The 21,541-nt window shown below is 40.4% G+C and overlaps 1 protein-coding gene across 9 annotated transcripts in view; it reads right to left on the minus strand.

The window, feature by feature from the left end:
- Positions 1-21,541, minus strand: part of SCAP (SREBF chaperone) — a 90,049-nt gene that overhangs the window by 33,606 nt on the left and 34,902 nt on the right. For 8 of the 9 annotated variants that reach the window (XM_073811096.1, XM_033864838.2, XM_033864837.2 and 5 more), the window contains exon 2: positions 5,164-5,387. In XM_073811096.1, the coding sequence (XP_073667197.1) occupies positions 5,164-5,285 (122 nt within the window). In that variant the 5' untranslated portion in view covers positions 5,286-5,387. Of the gene's footprint in view, positions 1-5,163; positions 5,388-6,784; positions 6,915-21,541 lie in introns of those variants that run through there. The other variant, XM_033864833.2, reaches the window with a different exon arrangement.

A 21,541-nucleotide genomic window follows, 5' to 3' on the forward strand; every position in this document is an offset into this window, starting at 1 on the left:
AGGGGTCAAGTCTGCTCTCAGATACCCACACAGGCTGTAGGATTATCCTCTTTCAGGAGGTCTGGAATGGTCTCATCATGATTCCAACTTGCTCTCCAAGTTAAAATCCACCCTCTCTAACCATGACCAGCAGGTTATGGAATCACAGGTGACCTAATGACCCCTCACATTAACCTCTGACCCACACATAGGGCAATTAAGCTGGCCTGGCACCCAGACACTCTTCCTTCATTCCACGGCATACCTACCACTTCCCAGGACAGGTCCCAAGAAACAGCACCCTCTGCCTTGCTGGACTGCTGCTGAGCCACACCTCTGGTCCTGGTGGCCTAACCTCTAGGGAATGTAAACAGATACCTCTTGCCACAGTGCCTACTTGCTGCAAGTTTCATCAGATTTTCCCAGAGGAAAGAGCATTTATGGCTCCCAGGGTGATCCAGTGGGATGAACAGGTCCACAGCCCAGGCAGCTGCTAGATCCTGACAGAGGTAGCAAGAGCAGCAGTCCTTTCGGTTCAAGCTGAACAACTCTCTCATTCCAGGTACAATAAAGGTAAGCAGTTAAATGGAATCTGAGTATCTAATAAAACTACTAAAAGCTGTCTATTCATTTCTCCAAAGAAGACATACAGATGGCCAAGAAGCACATGGAAAGCTGCTCAACATCACTAATTATTAGAGAAATGCAAATCAAAACTACAATGAGGTACCATCTCAAACCAATCAGAAATGGCCATCATCAAAAAATCCACCCACAATAAATGCCAGAGAGGGTATGGAGAGAAGGGAACCCTCCTACACTCTTGGTGGGAATGTAAATGGTACAGCCACTACAGAAAACAGTACGGAGGTTCCTTAAAAAAACAAAAATAGAGTTGCCATGTGATCCAGCAATCCCACTCCTGGGCATATACCCGGAGAAAACCAAAATTCAAAAAGATATATGCACCCCTATGTTCACAACAGCACTATTTACAATAGCCAAGACATGGAAACAACCTAAATGTCTTGACAGATGAATGGATAAAGAAGATGTGGTAAATATATACAATGGAATACTACTCATAAAAAAAGAATAAAATAATGCCATTTGCAGCAACATGGATGGACCTAGAGATGATCATACAAAGTGAAGTCAGCAAGAGAAAGACAAATATTTATGATATCACTTATATGTGGAATCTAAAATATGACACAAATGTGACCTTATTTATGAAACAGAGACAGACTCAGACATAGAAGACAAACTTATGGTTACAAAAGGGGAAAGGGGGTCGGGGAGGGATAAATAAGGAGTTTGGGATTAGAAAATACAAACTACTATATATAAAATAGACAAAACAAGGTCCTACTCCTACTGTATAGCACAGGGAACTATATTCAATATCCTGTAATAAACCATAATGGAAAATAATATGAAAAAGAATTTGTGTATATGTATGTATAACTGAATCACTTTGCTGTACACCAGAAACTAACACAACATTGTAAAACAACTATCCTTCAATTTAAAAAAAAATTACAGAATATGAAAAAAAAATAACCTATTAACCACACTTTATTTTCTGCAGGCAACCTGAAGCTCTGGCAGAAGGGGAGATGCTCTGGATAGAAAAGCTTCCCATACAGAAGAGGATAGCGAGGCTTGTGCCCTGGGTCCACAATATCTGTTCTCCTGTCCATAAAGGCGCAGAATCTCTGGATTTTCTGATACAACCTTTATCATCTTTGGAGGCTGAGGGACTTCATCTAGCCTTAGAAATTTTCTCCTAAGCCAATCAGATTTTAAAAATTCCTTTACAATCACATAACAAAGATGCTGGTTTGAAAAAATAAGTACACAGCATTAAGAATGTGTGTACAGGGTGACTGTAAAGATAAGAGGAAACCATAGTGCCCTTAGAGAGTAGGACCAAAAGAGGCAGCAGGTTCAGAGGGGCGCGCCAGGGTAGTAGCCTCCCTGTGCTTTTGTTGGGAGAGCGGCGAGCTGAATGAACACAACCATAAACAGGAAAGGAGGCAAGGAAGATGCCACCTATTCTTCCTGTAGGGCTCGGCTCAGGTGTTCTCCTCCCTGGAAGCCTCCGTAACGCTGTCTCCCTTTGCACTAAGGTTAGGTCAAATCTGCTATGCACAATACCCAATGGCACTGAAGTTCTCTCTCTCAGGCCGAGACTGTGGGAGGGACTGTGTTCTGTGTCACTGGTCTGGCACAGTTCTTGGCATATATTATAGCAATCTTTATTGAGGTGGCTGTAAAACCCAATTTTATGCTCTCTCCTCAACTTCTGTTATGTAGGGCCACTGCCTCAAAAAGCTTCTCTATCCTCTGTCTAGGCAGATCCTGCCAGGCCCTGTCCCTGGCCCAGTGCAACTGAGATTCTCTTTCTGAGGCTTCTCGTTCAAGGAGCAGACTCCCTGCAATGAAAGGTATCAGCACCAAACAGTGTTCTTCATAAAGTTCATGTCACCACAGCGAAGTGGAGAAAGTACAGATTTGGATATGCCACACAGACCGGCCAGTTGCAGCACATACCACTTACTATCTCTCCACATTAGTTTCATCATCAGCAAAAGAACTATGGAATAACCACCTCCTCCAAGGATGTTAGGCGACCAAACGAAATACTGTGTGTGGAAGCACCTGACCACAAAGCCAGGGCTCAGTGAAGATTAGTTTTCCTTTCCCTCCTACCAGCCCAATCCTACCCTGAGGCTCACCCACTCCCTTCTCAGGACTGATGTTCGGCCAAGACACCTGTGGGATATAAGACAGGTGTCTGCCCAGCTTGGCTGCATTTGGGCCGTACTGCTTGTTAAATATTGTTATTATCACATTTGCCTCTTCCCCCATCCTCCATCCCATCCTAATTCACCCAGAGTCAATAAGGAGTCTTCCACGCTTGAGACCTTAGCCATCTCATAAAGTTTTCATACCAGAGGCCCCCAAGTCATAAATCCAAGGACAATCTGTTTTGAAACACTTGTGTGATATCAAATTATTCATTCAAAGATAAAGGCCAATTGCACCCAGCTACAACTGCAGCTGCTACACATAGCCTACTTTTCCTGTCCAGGAAGCTGCCTGATCCCAGCTGGCCAAATCCAATCCTCAGAAGATGAATGGCAAAGAAGAAACATCCTTCCCTTTTCCGGTAGCTAGAGCCATCTTCGTGGAAGGGGAATCACAACCACCTCCTCAACTTACACTGCCCATAGAGCAGAGGTCCCCAACCATTTTGGCACCAGGGACCAGTTTCTTGGAAGACAATTTTTCCATGGACCGGTGTGGGGGTAGGTAGGGGTGGTTCAGGCAGTAATGCGAGCGATGGCAAGCGCAGAGGAAGCTTTGCCCGCTCACCCGCCGCTCACCTCCTGCTGTGCGGCCCGGCTCCTAACAGGCCGTACTGGTCCGTGGCCCGGGGGTTGGGAACCCCTGCCACAGAGAACACAAGTTTAATTCAATGTATTCATCCATTATGTATTTACTTACCATACACATACACATATAAAGATGGTATCAACTGAGAATTTATGAAGGGGGAGCAGGACCCCACCTACCTCTAACAGAAGGCAATATGCATAATAATAACCGTAAGTGTCACCACAAACTGCTGCTCTAGAAGTTAGAATAAAAGAGAAAATACTTTCAGCTGAGACGTGGTAGAACTTCAGAGAAATTTTTAAGGACACACAGCCTAGTGGTTCTCAGCATGTAGTCCCCAGGCCTGGGAGCTTGTTTAGAGATGCACATTCTTGGGTTTCTCCAGATCTGATGAATGAGAAACTGGGGTAGGGCCCAGCAATCTTGTTTTACATGCCCTCCAGGTAACTCTGATGTTAGCTCAGGTTTAAGAACCACTGCCCTAGCATATAGGCCAGGCCTAGAAAAGTATGATTTTGAAAGAGACAGATGGGTCAATTAACCTACAGGAAAAAAAAAAACAAGCAAATCCAAGAGCTGGGTTCTCAGAACACTCCTAATTCATCAGTTACAGGACATAGCCACAAGTGTCTAATCTTGTACAACACAAATTAACAAAGTTTAAACATCAGTACAAATACACTGAGCCAGAGTGAGAAGAGTCAGGGGGAACAGAGTGCCACAGGTGCAGGCACCAGAATCCCTTTAAAGCTGGATTTGAACCCCCGTTTCCCTACTTATTAGTTGTGTAGACCAGGCAAGCCTCTAATCCTCCATCCCACACTGGTTAAATGGAAATATAACTGGACCACTTCCCAAGGTTTTTATGAGGGTTAACGAGACATTTAATTATATACCTGAAGCACCAACACAGCACCCAGCAGGAAATTCTCAATGAATATGCTCATCTTTCCTTGTCCTAATTAGGGAAGAACTTGGGATCATTAACAACTGAATATGGAGTTCAGTCCTGAACCATCCTTCTTCCAGCACAGCACTGAAAACATCTATAAACGTTAGATGTATAATGAATCTGGAAACCATAATTCTTTCCAGAGACAAAGATAATCAGGTAGGCTCTTTTCATGACTGTCAGTGTTTGAGAGCCAAGGGGACCATTGGATATCATCTTACATCAAGCCTCTCCTTTCACAATGTCCTCATCAGCCACACTCTTCAGGGCTCTATGGGGCCCTATGACAGAAGGACAGTCACAACAGTCCTTGGTGAGCACAACAGGCCCCAAGTATCAACCAGAGGTCAGAAGGAGGGTCCACATGAACACAAGAAAATGACTAGAGAGTAGAAAACCAAGTCTCTGGGGTTAGCCTACAAGACAGTGTCCAAGGAATTGTTCAAATGGACTTTGCCTTGCAACATTCCAAGGCTCCTGCTCTTAACCAGGTACCAAAAGGAAGCTGCCACTATTGAGAAGGAAAATTAAAATACCATGCTTTCAATTATCTTGCAGTTTCTTAGAAACATCTAAACATTATTTTGAGACAGATTACCAGCAATGTGAACAAATCTGGTGAGTCACCAAGTCAGGGCCAGCCTGGACTGTTTTACTGTCGTGGCTAAACACCCCAGGACTAGAGTTTTCCACTCAACAGATCCAATGAGCCTCAAGTTCCACTGTGTAAAAAGCACACAGTCCAAGGGCTACTGAACAGTCAGGGTTAGGAAATCTATTGTGCCAAGGCACTGGCCCACCATATCCAGGGCAACTTGGAAACATACCAGCAGGCTAAGATGCAGAGTCCCGTGAAGAGAATGATGGGGATGGGGTAGGACGCACAGAACAGCCCATGGTTGTAGAAGGCCTGAGATATCTTCTCACGCAGCCTTTCAGTCAGGGTCATCCTCAGCTGAAGTCACCTTGCTGCCATCCCGGAAAGTGACCATGGATCAGCCTGGCACACGTTGGGCAGCACTGACAATGGACACCATCTGCAGGCAGGCACCTGGCAAGAAGGGAGAAAAGCCAATTAACAAAAGTACTTGGCTCTCAACACTAGGGCTGCTGGGGGAGGTGGCAGGGACGTGGACAGGGAATCAGGAGGCCTACATGCAAGATCTGGAGACATCAATCCCAAAACACACACACACACACACACACACACACACACACACAGACGCACACACACACAGACACACACACACACACACACACACACACAGTCTTTGTCGGCTCCTAGTGACTGTGGGTAGTGTCTAAGTAAGTCTAACCAAAGAAACAAAAAACTGCCTCTCTAGCTCTGGTAATAAACTCTCAATCCTCTTCCATATTAGGCACTTCTAAAAGGCCACTCCCTAGAGAGGGCATTTTTCTCACACGTGGCACAGGAAAGTACTCCTGTGTAACAGACAGCACCTTCAGTTGCTCTTGGCCAAATGGACATTCTGGAAACCCTCCCCCCCCATTCTCTGTGCACAGGCCAGACCAAGAGAAATCCTTGGGAAACCTTTATACAAGGTCTGATCCCTCAAAAAACACATTCTTACACAAACAGTGATTCACTGATAAATAAAGTCCAGTGGGGTCAGCCCTCAACACAAAAACACCAAAAAGCCTAGGCCCCTGACATAAAACAAAATTCACTGTGACAGTGGTATTGGGTAGATGTCTCTGCTCCTGGTCCCCCAGTTGTTCCTGGGAGGGTGAGGGCAAAGGGCCCCTCCTATTTCTGCCTGCCCAGCAGCTGTCTTCTCCTTGGAGTAACAGCAGTCCAGTGTGGCTCTGAGAACCACCTTTCTCCACAGGATTTGGCCTGGACATAACGGCCAGTTAAGGTGCCCCTCCCTGACCCCCACCAGGCTGGTTAGGCCTCTCTCCCTGGCCTTTGACTTCTGAGCAGAAAGAATCAAAACTGGATTCGAGGGCTTCCCTGGTGGCGCAGTGGTTGAGAGTCCACCTGCCGATGCAGGGGACACGGGTTCGTGCCCCGGTCCGGGAAGGTCCCACGTGCCGCGGAACGGCTGGGCCCGTGAGCCATGGCCCGCTGAGTCTGCGCGTCCGGAGCCTGTGCTCTGCAATGGGAGAGGCCACAGCAGTGAGAGGCCCGCGTACCGCAAAAAAAAAAAAAAAAAAAAAAAACTGGATTCGGTGGTGTTTATTCTTCCCCAAGAGGTTCCTGCTCCCCAGATCACGGGCTGCTCTGGCTCCAGCCCTTTCTGAAGACGAGCTCATCAGCTCTTCTTTCCAGTCTGTGAGCCACCCCATATCCTTCCAATAAATACTCTTTTTGCTTGTGTAAGCCAGTTAATTTCTGTTGCTTTCAAGTAGAGAAACTTAAACCAATAAAATCAGAATAGAAAACTCTAGCAGAAGGGCCCAGGAATCTAGAATTCCTTTCCTTACTGAGCTCGCTGATGAAATTCAAGTTTAAATCCACTTCTCCTGTTCCATGTTGCTGTTTTCTTTCGTCTGTGCTACAGGGAACCTGCCCAGACATGTATCTTGGCTTGATTCAGCTCACGGATGAAAACGCAGGCCAAGGAGATGATTCCTCAGAAGTGTGAGACCAGAAGGGAGAAGCAAAAGGAGTCACACCACAGCCAATTCACAAGAAGGAATGGCTACCACTCCATCCACCTTCCTGGAAGCACAAGTCTCAGGCGCACATGCAATTTTCCAGTCCAAGAACCCTCTAAGGAAATAGTACAAAGAACCCGCTGTGGGTCAATTCAGAAGGCAACAAAACAGATAGAGGAATTGGCAGGTGACAGCGGCTGACCCAAGGAGCAGAGGTGCTGACAACAGCTCAACCATTCACAAGACTCACCTGGAACATAACAGCTCAAAAAGGTCTCAAGCAGTAGACCTGCAGCAGGGCACCAGCAACAGTGCTCACCACCCAGCATAAACAAGGACTCCAGGGAAGCAACGTTTCTGCTCCTGTGTCCCCAACCCTCCGTTCTACTTCAAGGGGGAAAACAAACACTAATGAGATATATGCCTGTGGAAAGACGCTATCAAGAGGATCCCTGAAGACTGATGGCCATGAACAAGTTGTAGCTTTTCCAACCTCAGTCCTCTGCCAAGCCCCACATCTCTTCCCTTAAGTATCCCAAAACCAAGCCCTCCAGGAAATTGCGATCCTACTAATCTTAATCTCCTTCTCAGGCCTCTTCCGCACACAAATCGGTAACACAAGAAGCAGGGGGCAGGGGCGTGGGTGGGTTCTCTTATACATGGAACTACTAATATGAGAAAAAAAACCCATCTCACTTCAGTTCTGCAGCAAATACAAATCTTTCTGACATGACCTTAGTCTTTTCAGTTTCCATTAATCCTTATTAGTTATACTAATGGCTAATTTTCACAGCACCAGGAAAACAAAATTTAAAAAAAAAAAGAAATCCAAATTCTAGTTCATTACACAGCCCACCTACCTGAACCAAGCAAGAGGGGAATTATTCATCTTTACTTCACTGTATTCATTTTAACGCAAAGCTTTTCCAAAGCAAAATTTATCCTAAGAAACTGCCAAAATATTTTCCAGAGTGCCCATACCATTTTACATTTTCACCAGCAGCATGGGACTTCGTTTCTTAGCATCCTCACCAGCATTTGGTATTGTCACTACTCTTTATTTTACCTGTACTAATAAGAGTGTATTAGTATCTTATTGGATCTTAATTTGCATTTCCCTAATGGCTAGTGACACTGAACCTGTGCATGTGTGTGTGTGTGTGTATTCCTTAAGACATTATATATATGAGATCATGTAATTTGCAAATAGAGATAGTTTAACTTCTTTTCCAATCTGGATGCCTTTTGTTTTTCTTGTAAAATTGTTGTGGCTAGAACTTCTGGTACAATGTTGAATTGCAGTGGTGAGAATGCATTTTATTCCTGATCTTAGAAAAGGAGCATTCAGTCTTTCACCTTAAGTATGGTATTACATGGGAGTTTTTCATATAAGCCCTTTATCAAGTTGAGGGAGTCCCCATCTATTCCTAGTTTGTTGAGTGTTTTTTTTTTTTAATCATGAAAGTGTATTACGCTTTGTGTCTTTTGAGATGATCATGTGGTTTTTTTTGTTTTGTTTTGGTACGCGGGCCTCTCACTGTTGGGGCCTCTCCCGTTGCAGAGCACAGGCTCCAGACACGCAGGCTCAGCGGCCATGGCTCACAGGCCCAGCCACTCTGCGGCATGTGGGATCTTCCCGGAGCGGGGCACGACCCCGTGTCCCCTGCATCGGCAGGCGGACTCTCAACCACTGCGCCACCAGGGAAGCCTGATCATGTGGTTTTTAATTTATCCTACTAATAAGGTGTATTACACTGATTTTTTTCTCGTATTGAACCAACTTTGCATTCCTGGGTATAATCCCTTTAAATGTTGCTAGACTCCGTTTAATAATATTGACAACTTCTGCGTCTATATTCATAAGGGATATTGGTGTGTACCTTTTTTATGTCTTTGTCTGGCTTTGGTATTAGGGTAATGCTGGCCTTGTAGAATAACTTGGAAAGTGCTCCTTTGTACTTTTATAGAACAGTTCATGATAAATCTTTAAACATCTGGTAGAATTTACTAGTGAAGCCATCTGATCTTGGGATTTTTTTGTTTAATTAATTTATTTTATTTATTTATTTCTGGCTGCATTGGGTCTTCGTTGCTACGCGCCGGCTTTCTCTAGTTGCAGAGAGCGGGGAGCTACTCTTCGTTGTGGTGTGCATGCTTTTCACTGTGGTGGCTTCTCTTGTTACAGAGCACGGGCTCTAGACGTGCGGGCTTCAGCAGCTGTGGCAGGCGAGCTCTGTAGTTGTGGCTTGCAGGCTCTAGAGCACAGGCTCAGTAGTTGTGGCACACAGGCTTAGTTGCTCCGCAGCATGTGGGATCTTCCCAGACCAGGGCTTGAACCCATGTCCCCTGCATTGGCAGGTGGATTCTTAACCACTGCGCCAGCAGGGAAGTCCTTGGGTTTTTTTCTGTGTGGGAAGTTTATAAACTATTAACCTCTTTACTTGTTACATTTATTCAGATTTTCTATTTCTTCTTGAGTAAATTTTGTTAGTTTGTGTGTTTCTAGGAATTTGCCCATTTTCACCTAGGCTATCTAATTTATTGGCATAATATTTGCTGTTCAAAGTATCATAAATCATTTTTATTTCTGAAAGCTTGGTGTTAACGTCCCCACTTTCATTAATGATTCTAGCTGTTTGAGTCTCTTTTTTCTCAGTTGTTGATCTTTTAAAAGAGCAAACTCTTGCTTTTATTTACTCTACTATTTTAGTCTCTATTCATTTGTTCCCACTCTAGCCTTTATTATTTTCTTCCTTCTGTTTGCTTTGGGTTTATTTTGCTCTTCTTTTTCGTCTTGCTCTAGTTTCTTAAAGTAACTGATTTGAGCTCTTCCTTATTTTTTTAATTAATTTTATTTTTTTATACAGCAGGTTATTAGTTACCTGTTTTATACATATTAGTGTATATACGTCAATCCCAATCTCCCAATTCATCCCACCACCACGACCACCACCCCTGCTTTCCCCCTTGGTGTCCCTATGTTTGTTCTCTACATCTGTGTCTCTATTTCTGCCGTGCAAAACGATTCATCTGTACCATTTTTCTAGATTCCACATATATGCGTTAATATGTGATATTTGTTTTTCTCTTTCTTACTTCCACGTCTCTACAAATAACCCAATTTCGTTCCTTTTTATGGCTGGGTAATATTCCATTGTATATATGTACCACATCTTCTTTATTCATTCATCTGTCGATGGGCATTTAGGTTGCTTCCATGTCCTGGCTATTGTAAATAATGCTGCAATGAACACTGGAGTGCATGTGTCTTTTTGAATTATGGTTTTCTCTGTGCATATACCCAGTAGTGAGATTGCTGAGTCATATGGTAATTCTATTTTTAGTCTTTTAAGGAACGTCCATACTGTTCTCCATAGTGGCTGTATCAATTTACATTCCCGCCAACAGTGCAAAAGGGTTCCCTTTTCTCCACACCCTCTCCAGCATTTGTTGTTTGTAGATTTTCTGATGATGCCCATTCTAACTGGTGTGAGGTGATATCTCATCATAGTTTTGATTTGCATTTCTCTAATAATTAGTGACGTTGAGCAGCTTTTCATGTGCTTCTTGGCCATCTATACGTCTTCTTTGAAGAAATGCCTATTTAGGTCTTCTGCCCATTTTTGGACTGGGTTGTTTGTTTTTTTAATACTGAGTTGCATGAGCTGTTTATATATTCTGGAGATTAATCCCTTGTCTGTTGATTCATTTGCAAATATTCTCTCCCATTCTGAGGGCTGTCTTTTCGTCTTGTTTGTAGTTTCCTTTGCTGTGCAAAAGCTTTTAAGTTTCATTAGTTCCCATTTGTTTATTTTTGTTTTTATTTCCATTACTCTAGGAGATGGATCAAAAAAGATCTTGTTGTGGTTTATGTCAGAGTGTTCTTCCTATGCTCTCCTCTAAGAGTTTTATAGTGTCTGGTCTTTCATTTAGGTCTTTAATCCATTTTGAGTTTATTTTTGTGCATGGTGTTAGGGAGTGTTCTAATTTCATTCTTTTAAATGCAGCTGTCCAGTTTTCCCAGCACCACTTATTGAAGAGACTGTCTTTTCTCCATTGTATATCCTTGACTCCTTTGTCATGGATTAGTTGACCACCGGTGCATGGGTTTATCTCTGGGTTTTCTATCCTGTTCCATTGATCTATATTTCTGGTTTTTTTTGCCAGTACCATATTGTGTTGATTACTGTAGTTTTGTAGTATAGTCTGAAGTCAGGGAGTCTCATTTCTCCAGCTCTGTTTTTTTCCCTCAAGATTGCTTTGGCTGTTCTGGATCTTTTATGTCTACATACAAATTTTAAGATTTTTGGTTCTAGTTCTGTAAAAAATGCCATTGGTAATTTGATGGGGATTGCATTGAATCTATAGATTGCTTTGAGTAGTACAGTCATTTTCACAATATTGATTCTTCCAATCTAAGAACATGGTATATCTCTCCATCTGTATCTGTCATCTTTGATTTCTTTCATCAGTGACTTATAGTTTCCTGAGTACAGGTCTTTTACCTCCTTAGGTAGATTTATTCCTAGGTTTTATTCTTTTTGTTGCAATGGTGAATGAGATTGTTTCCTTAATTTCTCTTTCTGATCTTTCGTTGTTATAGGAATGCAAGAGATTTTTGCGCATTAATTTTGTATCCTGCACCTTTACCAAATTCATTGATTAGCTCTAGAGTTTTCTAGTAGCATCTTTAGGATTATCTATGTATAGTATCATGTCATCTGCAAACAGTGACAGTTTTACTTTCTCTTTTCCAATTTGGATTCCTTTTCTTTCTTTTTCTTCTCTGATTACTGTGGCTAAGACTTCCAAAACTATGTTGAATAAGAGTGGCAAGTGTGGACATCCTTGTCTTGTTCCTGATCTTAGAGGAAATGCTTTCAGTTTTTCACCACTGACAACGATGTTTGCTGTGGGTTTGTCATATATGGCCTTTATTATCTTGACGTAGGTTCCCTCTGTGCCCACTTTCTGGAGAGTTTTTATCATAAATGGGTGTTGAATTTTGTCAAAAGCCTTCTCTGCATCTATTGAGATGATCATATGGTTTTTATTCTTCAGTTTTTTAATATGGTGTACCACATTAATTTGTGTATACCGAAGAATCCCTGCACCCCTGGGATAAATCCCACTTGATCATGGTGTATGATCCTTTTAACGTGTTGCTGGATTCTGTTTGCTAGTATTCTGTTGAGGATTTTTGCATCTATATTCATCAGTGATACTGGTCTGTAATTTTCTTTTTTTGTAGTATCTTTGTTTGGTTTTGATATCAGGGTGATGGTGGCCTCGTAGAATGAGTTTGGGAGTGTTCCTTCCTCTGAAATTTTCTGGAAGAGTTTGAGAAGGATGGGTGTTAGCTCTTCTCTAAACATTTCATAGAATTCACCTGTGAAGCCATCTGGTCCTGGACTTTTGTTTGTTGGAAGACTTTTAATCACAGTTTCAATTTCATTACTTGTGATTGGTCTATTCATATTTTCTATTTCTTCCTGGTTCAGTCTTGGAAGGCTATATCTAAGAATTTGTCCATTTCTTCCAGGTTGTCCATTTTATTGGCATAGAGTTGCTTGTAGTAGTCTCTTAGGATGCTTTGTATTTCTGAGGTGTCCACTGTAACTTCTCTTTTTTCACTTCCAATTTTATTGATTTAAGTCCTCTCTCTCATTTTCTTGATGAGTCTGACTAAAGGTTTATCAACTTTATCTTCTCAAACAACCAGCTTTTAGTTTTACTGATCTTTGCTATTGTTTTCTTTGTTTCTACTTCATTTATTTCTGCTCTGATCTTTATGATTTCTTTCCTTCTACTAACTTTGGGTTTTGTTTGTTCTTCTTTCTCAAGTTCCTTTAAGTGTAAGGTTAGATTGTTTATTTGAGATTTTTTTGTTTCTTGAAGTAGGATTGTATTGCTATAAACTTCCTCTTAGAACTGCTTTTGCTGCATCCCATAGGTTTTGGATCGTCGTGTTTTCATTGTCATTTGTCTCTAGGTATTTTTTGATTTCCTCTTTGATTTCTTCAGTGATCTCTTTGTTATTTAGTAATGTATTGTTTAACCTCTATGTGTTTGTGTTTTTTACATTTTTTTCCCTGTAATTGATTTCTAATCTCATAGCATTGTGGTTGGAAAAGATGCTTAATATGATTTCAATTTTCTTAAATTTACCAAGGCTTGATTTGTGACCCAAGATGTGATCTATCCTGGAGAATGTTCCATGTGCACTTGAGAAGAAAGTGTAATCAGTTGTTTTTGGATGAAATGTCCTATAAATATCAATTAAACCTATCTGGTCTACTGTGTCATTTAAAGCTGGTGTTTCCTTATTAATTTTCTGTCTGGATGATCTGTCCATTGGTGTAAGTGAGGTGTTAAAGTCCCCACTATTATTGTGTTACTGTCGATTTCCTCTTTTATAGCTCTTAGCATTTGCCTTATGTATTGAGGTGCTCCTATGTTGGGTGCATATATATTTATAATTGTCATATCTTCTTGGATTGATCCCTTGATCACTATGTAGTGTTCTTTCTTCTCTCTTGTAACAGTCTTTATTTTAAAGTCTATTTTGGGCTTCCCTGGTGGCACAGTGGTTAAGAATCTGTCTCCCAACGCAGGGGACACAGGTTCGAGCCCTGGTCCGGGAAGATCCCACATGCCGCGGAGCAACTAAGCCTGTGCACCACAACTACTGAGACTGTGTTCTAGAGTTGTGAGCCACAACTACTGAAGCCCATGCACTTAGAGCCAGTGCTCTGAAACGAGGGAAGCCACCGCAATGAGAAGCCCTTGCATCGCAACGAAGAGTAGCGCCCGCTCACCGCAACTAGAGAAAGCCGGCGCGCAGCAATGAAGAGCCGAAACAGCCAAAACTAAAATAAATAAATTTATTAAAAAAATAAAGTATTTTATCTGATATAAGTATCACTACTCCAGCTTTCTTTTGATTTCCATTTGCATAGAATATCTTTTACCATCCCCTCAGTTTCAGTCTGTATGTGTCCCTAGGTCTGAAGTGGGTCTCTTGCAGACAGCATATATATGGGTCTTGTTTTTGTATCCGTTCAGCAAGCCTGTGTCTTTTGGTTGGAGCATTTAATCCATTCACATTTAAGGTAATTATCGATATGTGAAGTTCTTATGAGTTTTCTTAATTGTTTTGGGTTTGTTTTTGTAGGTCCTTTTCTTCTCGTGTTTCCCACTTACAGAAGTTCCTTTAGCATTTGTTGTAGAGCTGGTTTGGTGGTGCTGATTCTCTTAGCTTTTGCTTGTCTGTAAAGCTTTTGATTTCTCCGGTGAATCTGAATGAGATCCTTGCCACATAGAGTAATCTTCATTGTAGGTGCTTCTCTTTCATCTCTTTAAATATATCAATACCACTCCCTTTTGGCTTGTAGAGTTCTGCTGAGAAATCCGCTGCTAACCTTATGGGAGTTCCCTTGTATGTTATTTGTCATTTTCCCCTTGTTGCTTTTAATAATTTTTGTCTTTAATTTTTGTCATTTTGATTACTATGTGTCTTGGCGTGTTTCTCCTTGGGTTTATCCTGCCTGGAACTCTCTGTGCTTCCTGGACCTGGATGGCTATTTCCTTTCCCGTGTTAAGGAAGTTTTCGACTATAATCCCTTCAAATGTTTTCTTGGGTCCTTTCTCTCTCTTCTCCTTCTGGGACCTCTATAACATGAGTGTTGGTGCATTTAATGTTGTCCCAGAGTTCTCTTAGGCTGTCTTCATTTCTTTTCATTCTTTTTTATTCTGTTCCATAGCAGTGAATTCCACCATTCTGTCTTCCAGGTCACTTACCCGTTCTTCTGCCTCAGTTATTCTGTTATTTATTCCTTCTAGTGCATTTTTCATTTTAGTTATTGTATTGTTCATCTCTGTTTGTTTTTTAATTCTTCTAGGTCTTTGTTAAACATTTCTTGCATCTTCTCCATCTTTGTCTCCATTCTTTATTGGAGGTCCTGGATCATTTTCACTATCATTATTCTGAATTCTTTTTCTGGAAGATTGCCTATCTCCACTTCATTTAGTTCTTTTTCTGGGGTTTTATCTTGTTCCTTCATCTGTACATAGTCCTCTGCCTTTTCATTTTGTCTATCATTCTGTAAATGTAGTTTTCGTACCGCAGGCTGCAGGACTGTAGTTCTTCTAGCTTCTGCTGTCCCCACTCTCTCTTTCTTCTTTCTTAATACAGGCATTTACAGCTGTAAATTTCCCTCCGAACACTACTTTAGCTGCATCCCATAGTTTCTGTATTTGTGATTTCTGTTTTCATTCACCTCAAAGCATTTTCTAACTTCTCTTGTACTTTCTTCTTTGATCCCCTTGGTATTTAGGAGTTACTGAGATTTCCTTATATATTCTGGATGTAAGTCTCTACCAGATATGTTGTTCACAAATATTTTCTTCAAGTCTATAACCTCTTTTTAAAATTCTTTTCACAGACTGTGATAGAGCCGAAGCTTTTAATTTTGATGAAGTCTAATTTATCTTTTTTTTTTTTCCTTTAGGTGGAATGGATCATGCTTTAGATGTCATGTAAAAGAATTCTAAATTTTTTCTCTGAGATTTTCTCCTAAAATTTTTTATAGTTTTACATTTAAACCTATGATACATTTGAGTAACTTCTTCTGTAAGATGTGAGATTAGATCCAGGATTTTTGCGTTTTGTTTTTCCCTATGGATAACCAATTGTTCTAGCACCAATTGTTGAGAAGACTACCTTTCCTCCAATGAATTGCTTTGGCACCTGTCTTAGTCCTTTGTGCTGCTATAATAAAAATAGCATACACTGGGTGGCTCAAACAACAAATATTTACTTCTCACTGTTCTAAAGGCTAGGAAGTCCAAGATCAAGGCACTGGCAGATTCAGTTTCTGGTGAGGGCCCACTTCCTGGTTCATAATTGGCCATCTTCTCACTGTGTCCTCACATGGCAGAAAAGGAAGTGAGAATTCTCTGGGGTTTCTTTTATAAGGGCAGTAATTCCATTCACGAGGACTCCACCCTCATGATTTAATTACCTCCCAAAGGCCCCAACTCCCTAATACAATCACACCAAGGGTTAAGATTTCAACATACGAACTTGGGGCGGGGGGGGACACAAACATTCAGTCAAAGAGCAGGTGTCTGGGGACTTCCCTGGTGGCACAGTGGATAAGACTCCATGCTCCCAATAGAGGGCCTGCGTTCTAGCCCTGGTCAGGGAACTAGATCCCACATGCATGCCGCAACTAAGAGTTTGCATGTCACAACTAAGGAGCCCACGTGCTGCAACTAAGACCTGGTGCAACCAAATAAAAAACCAGTTGGCTGTACTTTATGAGTCTATTTCTGGGTTTTCTATAATGTTCCAGTGATCTACGTGCCTAGCCCTCCACCAATACTACACAGTCTTGATTACAATAGCTATAAAGTCTTGAAATGAGTATCATCATTCCTTCCATTTTATTCTTCTTCAAAATTGTTTTACCCATTCTAGTTTATTTGCTTTCCATATACATTTTAGAGTAATCTAGTCTATGTCTACAAAAATCTTGCTAGAATTTTGATAGGAATTACAGTAAACATACGTATCAATTTGAGAATTGACATCACTACTATGTTTAGTGTTCCAATCTAGTGTTCCAATCTAGTGTTCCAATGAACGTGATATCTTTCTCCATTTATTTAGATCTTTGATTTCTTTAACCATTTTTCTTTTTTTTTTTTGGCCAAGCCATGGCTTGTGGGAATCTCAGTTTCCTGACCAGGTATCAAACCCACACCCCCTGCAATGGAAGCGTGGAGTCCTAACCACTGGACCGCCAGGGAATTCCCTCTTTAATCATTATTGTATAGTTTTCAGCATATAAGCACTGTACATGTTTTGTTAGATTTACACCTAATAGTTTTTTGAGTGGCTGTGTTTTCAATTTCAGTTTCCCCATGTTAATTGCTGGTACGAAGAAATATAACTGATTTTAATATGTTGATCTTGTATCCTACAATTGTGCTGAACTCACTAATTAGTTCCACAGTCTTTTTTGTACATTCCTTGGGATTTTCTAAGCAGACTATCATGTCAACTGCAAACAGAAACATATTTTTCTTTCTTTCTATAATTTCCACAAACACTTTTTCTGCACCACTCCATCTCCACTCCTTTTGGGACTTCAATAACATGAAAGATAAACTTTGTTATTGTCCCATGGGTCCCTGAAGCTCTCATCTTTCTTCAGTTTATTTTAAATCCCTGTTGTTCAGACTAGATAGTTTTTATTCTACCTTCAAGTTAACTGACTTAATATATCCCTATTCTGTCACTGACATCACTCAACGAATTTTAAATTTAGTTTTAGTTATAAAACTTCCAACTTTATTTTTTTATGTTTTATAAAAATATACATTTATTTGGTTGCACCAGGTCTTAGTTGCGGCAGGCAGGCTCCTTAGTTGTGGCTCGCGGGCTCAGTTGAAGCTCCAAGCCTCCTTAGTTGCAGCTCTCCAGATCCTTAGCTGTGGCATGTGGGCTCCTTAGTTGCAGCACATAGGCTCCTTAGTTGCAGCAGGCGGGCTCCTTAGCTGCAGCAGGCGAGCTCCTTAGTTGTGGCAGTCAAACTCTTAGTTGTGGCACACATATGAGATCTAGTTCCCTGACCAGGGATCAAACTTGGGCCTCTTGCTTTGGGAGCGCAAAGTCTTATCCACTGCACCACCAGGGAAGTCCCTAAACTTCCAATTTTAAATTTAAATGTATAACTTTCCATTTGCTTCAAGGAGGTTTACCCTCAATTATTAGAGCAAGGTTTTAATTAATAATTACACTTTAAACTCTTTGATGATTCCAACATCTATGTCGTGTCATGGTTGCCATCTGCTGACTATATTTTCTTCTTAAGAGATGGTGAGATTTTCCTGATTCTTTATATGTGGAGTAATTTTGAATGTTTAGATACTACGCTATGTTACTCTGAACCTTGTTTAAATCCAACTGAAAACGTTGGATTTTTGTTTTAGCAGCAATCTACCTGATTAAGTCCAATCCACAAATTCCTATCCAATTTCCCTGGGCTATGGTTCCAATGTCAGTTTGGTTTTCAAAGCCCTTGCAGTACCATTTTGATTTGTCTCATGCATATTGTGCAACAGCCAACATAGGACTTGGGCAGTAGTGTAGCGTTTGGCATGCTGTTTAGAGTCAGATGCATATATGCTATTTTGGAAAAGAACCCAGGAGTTCATACACAATATTATGGGTTCACTTTGTTGAGTTCCTTCCTCTCTACAATCCTCCCAAGACATTCCAGCTCCTAGAGGACCTTTTCTGGGTCTTCTTGCTAGAAGGGAAGGACTTTTGTTTTCCTGCTCTGCTGAGCACCTCCCACAACTGTGATTGCTTCCCGGGTAAAGTGGTGAGAATTGAGAGGACAAAATCAGCAAATATCTCCATGGTCTTAGGACCATAACCCCTATAAATAAAAGGATTCTGCTCCCACCTGGCTGCCAATGTCATTGCTGCCTTCACCACCACAGAATTTCATGGGAGACAAGAGCAGGACAAAATGGAAAAAAAAAAAAAGCAAACAAAACACAAAAGATTCTCTTCCTCCATCCCTTCCTTCCAACCTCTTTATAAGAATCCCCTTTCTCACTCCTGACACTATAAAGACAGAGCTTCTCTCAGACTTCTTTCTGTCTGCACCTAGTGTCCAGTTCCAGGTTTTGGGTTACCTTTGAGTCCAGGCTGTAAGGTATTCTATGGAGAGAAAAAACTAAAACAATTTCATTTCCCATTCTATCTGCTACCATTTATCTTTCATGGTACTCAGACAGCTGGTCCATGTACTCTGCACTAGGATTTTAATTGTATTTAGTCAGAGAGAAAGGGTAGAGTGTGCTTACTACATGCTGACCAGAATCAGAACCCTTATATTTTTAATGTAAAAACCTTAATAAATTTCTGGATTATTTGCCATTAAAGAAACGTCCCATACTATGTTTCTTAGCATCTTTCTGTCAATCATATCATCAATCCACTGTGCTCTGTGAAAGTACAGAGCATGTACTTTCACAAAATGAAAAAATATTAAATAAAGATTATAGGCAAAAAAATGCACAAAAGAATGGAAGAAAATGTTAATAGTGGCTGTTGGTCTTCATGTGATATGTTTACATGCAGAGACAGTTTAAGTGAAGAGTACTGAGTTTTTAACTTTAAATAAACTTTTAAAGCTTTGCATTAAATATTACAGAAAAGTATACAAATTAACAGCAAGCAGCTCCATGAAAGTAAACACAGCCATTTAATCTAAATACCACTCAATCAAGAAATAAGAGTATCACCCCAAAGTTCCTCTTTATGAGCTGCAACAGTCATTACTTTTCATTTATAAAAGTGGTATACATGCATTTCTATCAAAGAGTACCGGAATGTATTTCTGATTTTAGTTATTTTAATGCTTATGTCTTCATACATTGTTCAAGGTTTTTCACATTCACTTTTTCAACTCTTATAAAAATTTCCACAAAGGATAGAGGTCTTAGGAGAAATGAACCCAGTGGACACCTTGCTCTCAGACTTCTGGCCTCCACAATTGTGAGAAAATAAATGTTGTTGTTGAAGTCAACCCAAAAAAATAAAATAAAATCTTCCATGTGTTTTCTACAGGTTAATTCTAAAACTTGATAACCATTTAAAAAGCAATTGGAATATCTGCTAATGCAATTTTCATTTACTGAGAAAGCCTCGGAATCCCTAGCAGGGCCGACAAAAGGTGTATCTCTCCTGCAGCCAGTCAGTAAAGACTGGAAAAGATGATTGCTTCAGATGCAAAGACAGCAACACAAGACTTCAAGGAATGTGAAAACTCAATGAAACATAGCACCACCAAAGGAACACAGTAATTTTCCACTTACTGACCCCCCAAAAATGGAGATCTGCAATCTGCCCAATAAAAAATTCAAAACAGTTGTTTTAAAGAAGGCCTCAGTGAGCTGCAAGAAAACACACAAAGGCAATTCAGTGAAGTCAGAAAAACAATACATGAAGAAAACAAAAAATTTAACAGACACAGAAATCATTAAAAGGAACCAAACAGAAATCCTAGAGCTGAAAAAAATAAAATGGATGAAATGAAAATGCACTAGAAAGTATTAACAGCAGACTTGATCACGCAGAAGAATAAAATCCATGATGTCAATGACAGGTCATTTGAAATTATCCAGTTCAAGGTGAACAAAGAGAAAATAATGAAAAAGAGTGAAGAAAGCCTTCATGTATCATGAGGTATCATCAAGAGAAACAACATAAGCACTGCTGGAGTCCCCAAAGGAGAGGAGAGGGAGAAAGGGGCAGAAAGCTTACTTAAAGAAATAACAGCTGAGATCTTCCCAATCTGGGCAGAGATTTGGACGTCCAAGTTTATTTTAAAAATTTATTAAAAAAAAAAAAGCTTACAGGTCCCCCAAAAGATCTCCTCCAAGAGACACTATAATGAAATCATCTAAAGTCAAAGACAAAAATTTTAAAAGCAACAAGAGAAAAAAATTCCTCACATACAAGGGAATTCCTATAAGGCTATCAGTGGATTTCTCGGCAAACACCTTATAAGCCAGGAGAGAGTGGAATGATTTATTCAAAGTGATGCAAGAAAAAACTGCCAACCTATACCCAGAAAAGAGGAAAACTCTAATTTGAAAAGATACATGCACCCCAATGTTCTTAGCAGCACTATGTACAATACACAAGACATGGAAGCAACCTAAGTGTCCATCAAAAGATGAATGGATAAAGAGAATGTGGTGTATATATATATACACAATGGAATATTTCTCAACCATTAAAAAAAGAATGAAATATGGCCATGTTTGCACCAACGTGGATGGACCTAGAGATTATCACACTAAGTGAAGTAAGTCAGACAGAATGACAAGTATTACATGATATCACTTAAATGTGAAAACTAAAAAATAATACAAATGAACTTATTTACAAAACAAAAACAGGACCACAAAGCAAGTCTCAGTAAATTTAAGAAAACTGAAATCACATCAAGCATTTTTTCTGACCAAAATGCTATGAGATTAGAAATAAAATACAAGAAAAAAACTGTGAAGAACACAAACATGTGCAAACACATGGAGGCTAAACAATACACTACTAAACAACCAATGGATCACTGAAGAAATCAAAGAGGAAATCAAAAAATACCTAGAGACAAATGAAAACGAAAGCACAACAATACAAAACCTATGGGATGCAGCAAAAGCAGTTCTAAGACGGAAGTTTATAGCAATACAATCTTACCTCAGGAGACAAGAAAAATCTCAAATAAACAACCTAACCTTATACCTAAAGCAACTACAGAAAGAACAAACAAAACCTAAAGTTAGTAGAAGGAAACAAATCATAAAGAACAGAGCAGAAATAAATGATATAGAGTAACGCAACTATACTCCAATAAAAATTAATAAAAATAAATGATATAAAGATGAAGAAAACAATAACAAAGATCAATGAAACTAAAAGCTGGTTCTCTGAAAAGATAAAATTGATAAACCTTAGCCAGACTCATCAAGAAAAAAAGGAAAAGGACTCAATTC

Source organism: Tursiops truncatus, chromosome 10 (assembly GCF_011762595.2).
Source record: "Tursiops truncatus isolate mTurTru1 chromosome 10, mTurTru1.mat.Y, whole genome shotgun sequence".
Classification (NCBI taxonomy): Eukaryota; Metazoa; Chordata; class Mammalia; order Artiodactyla; family Delphinidae; genus Tursiops; species Tursiops truncatus.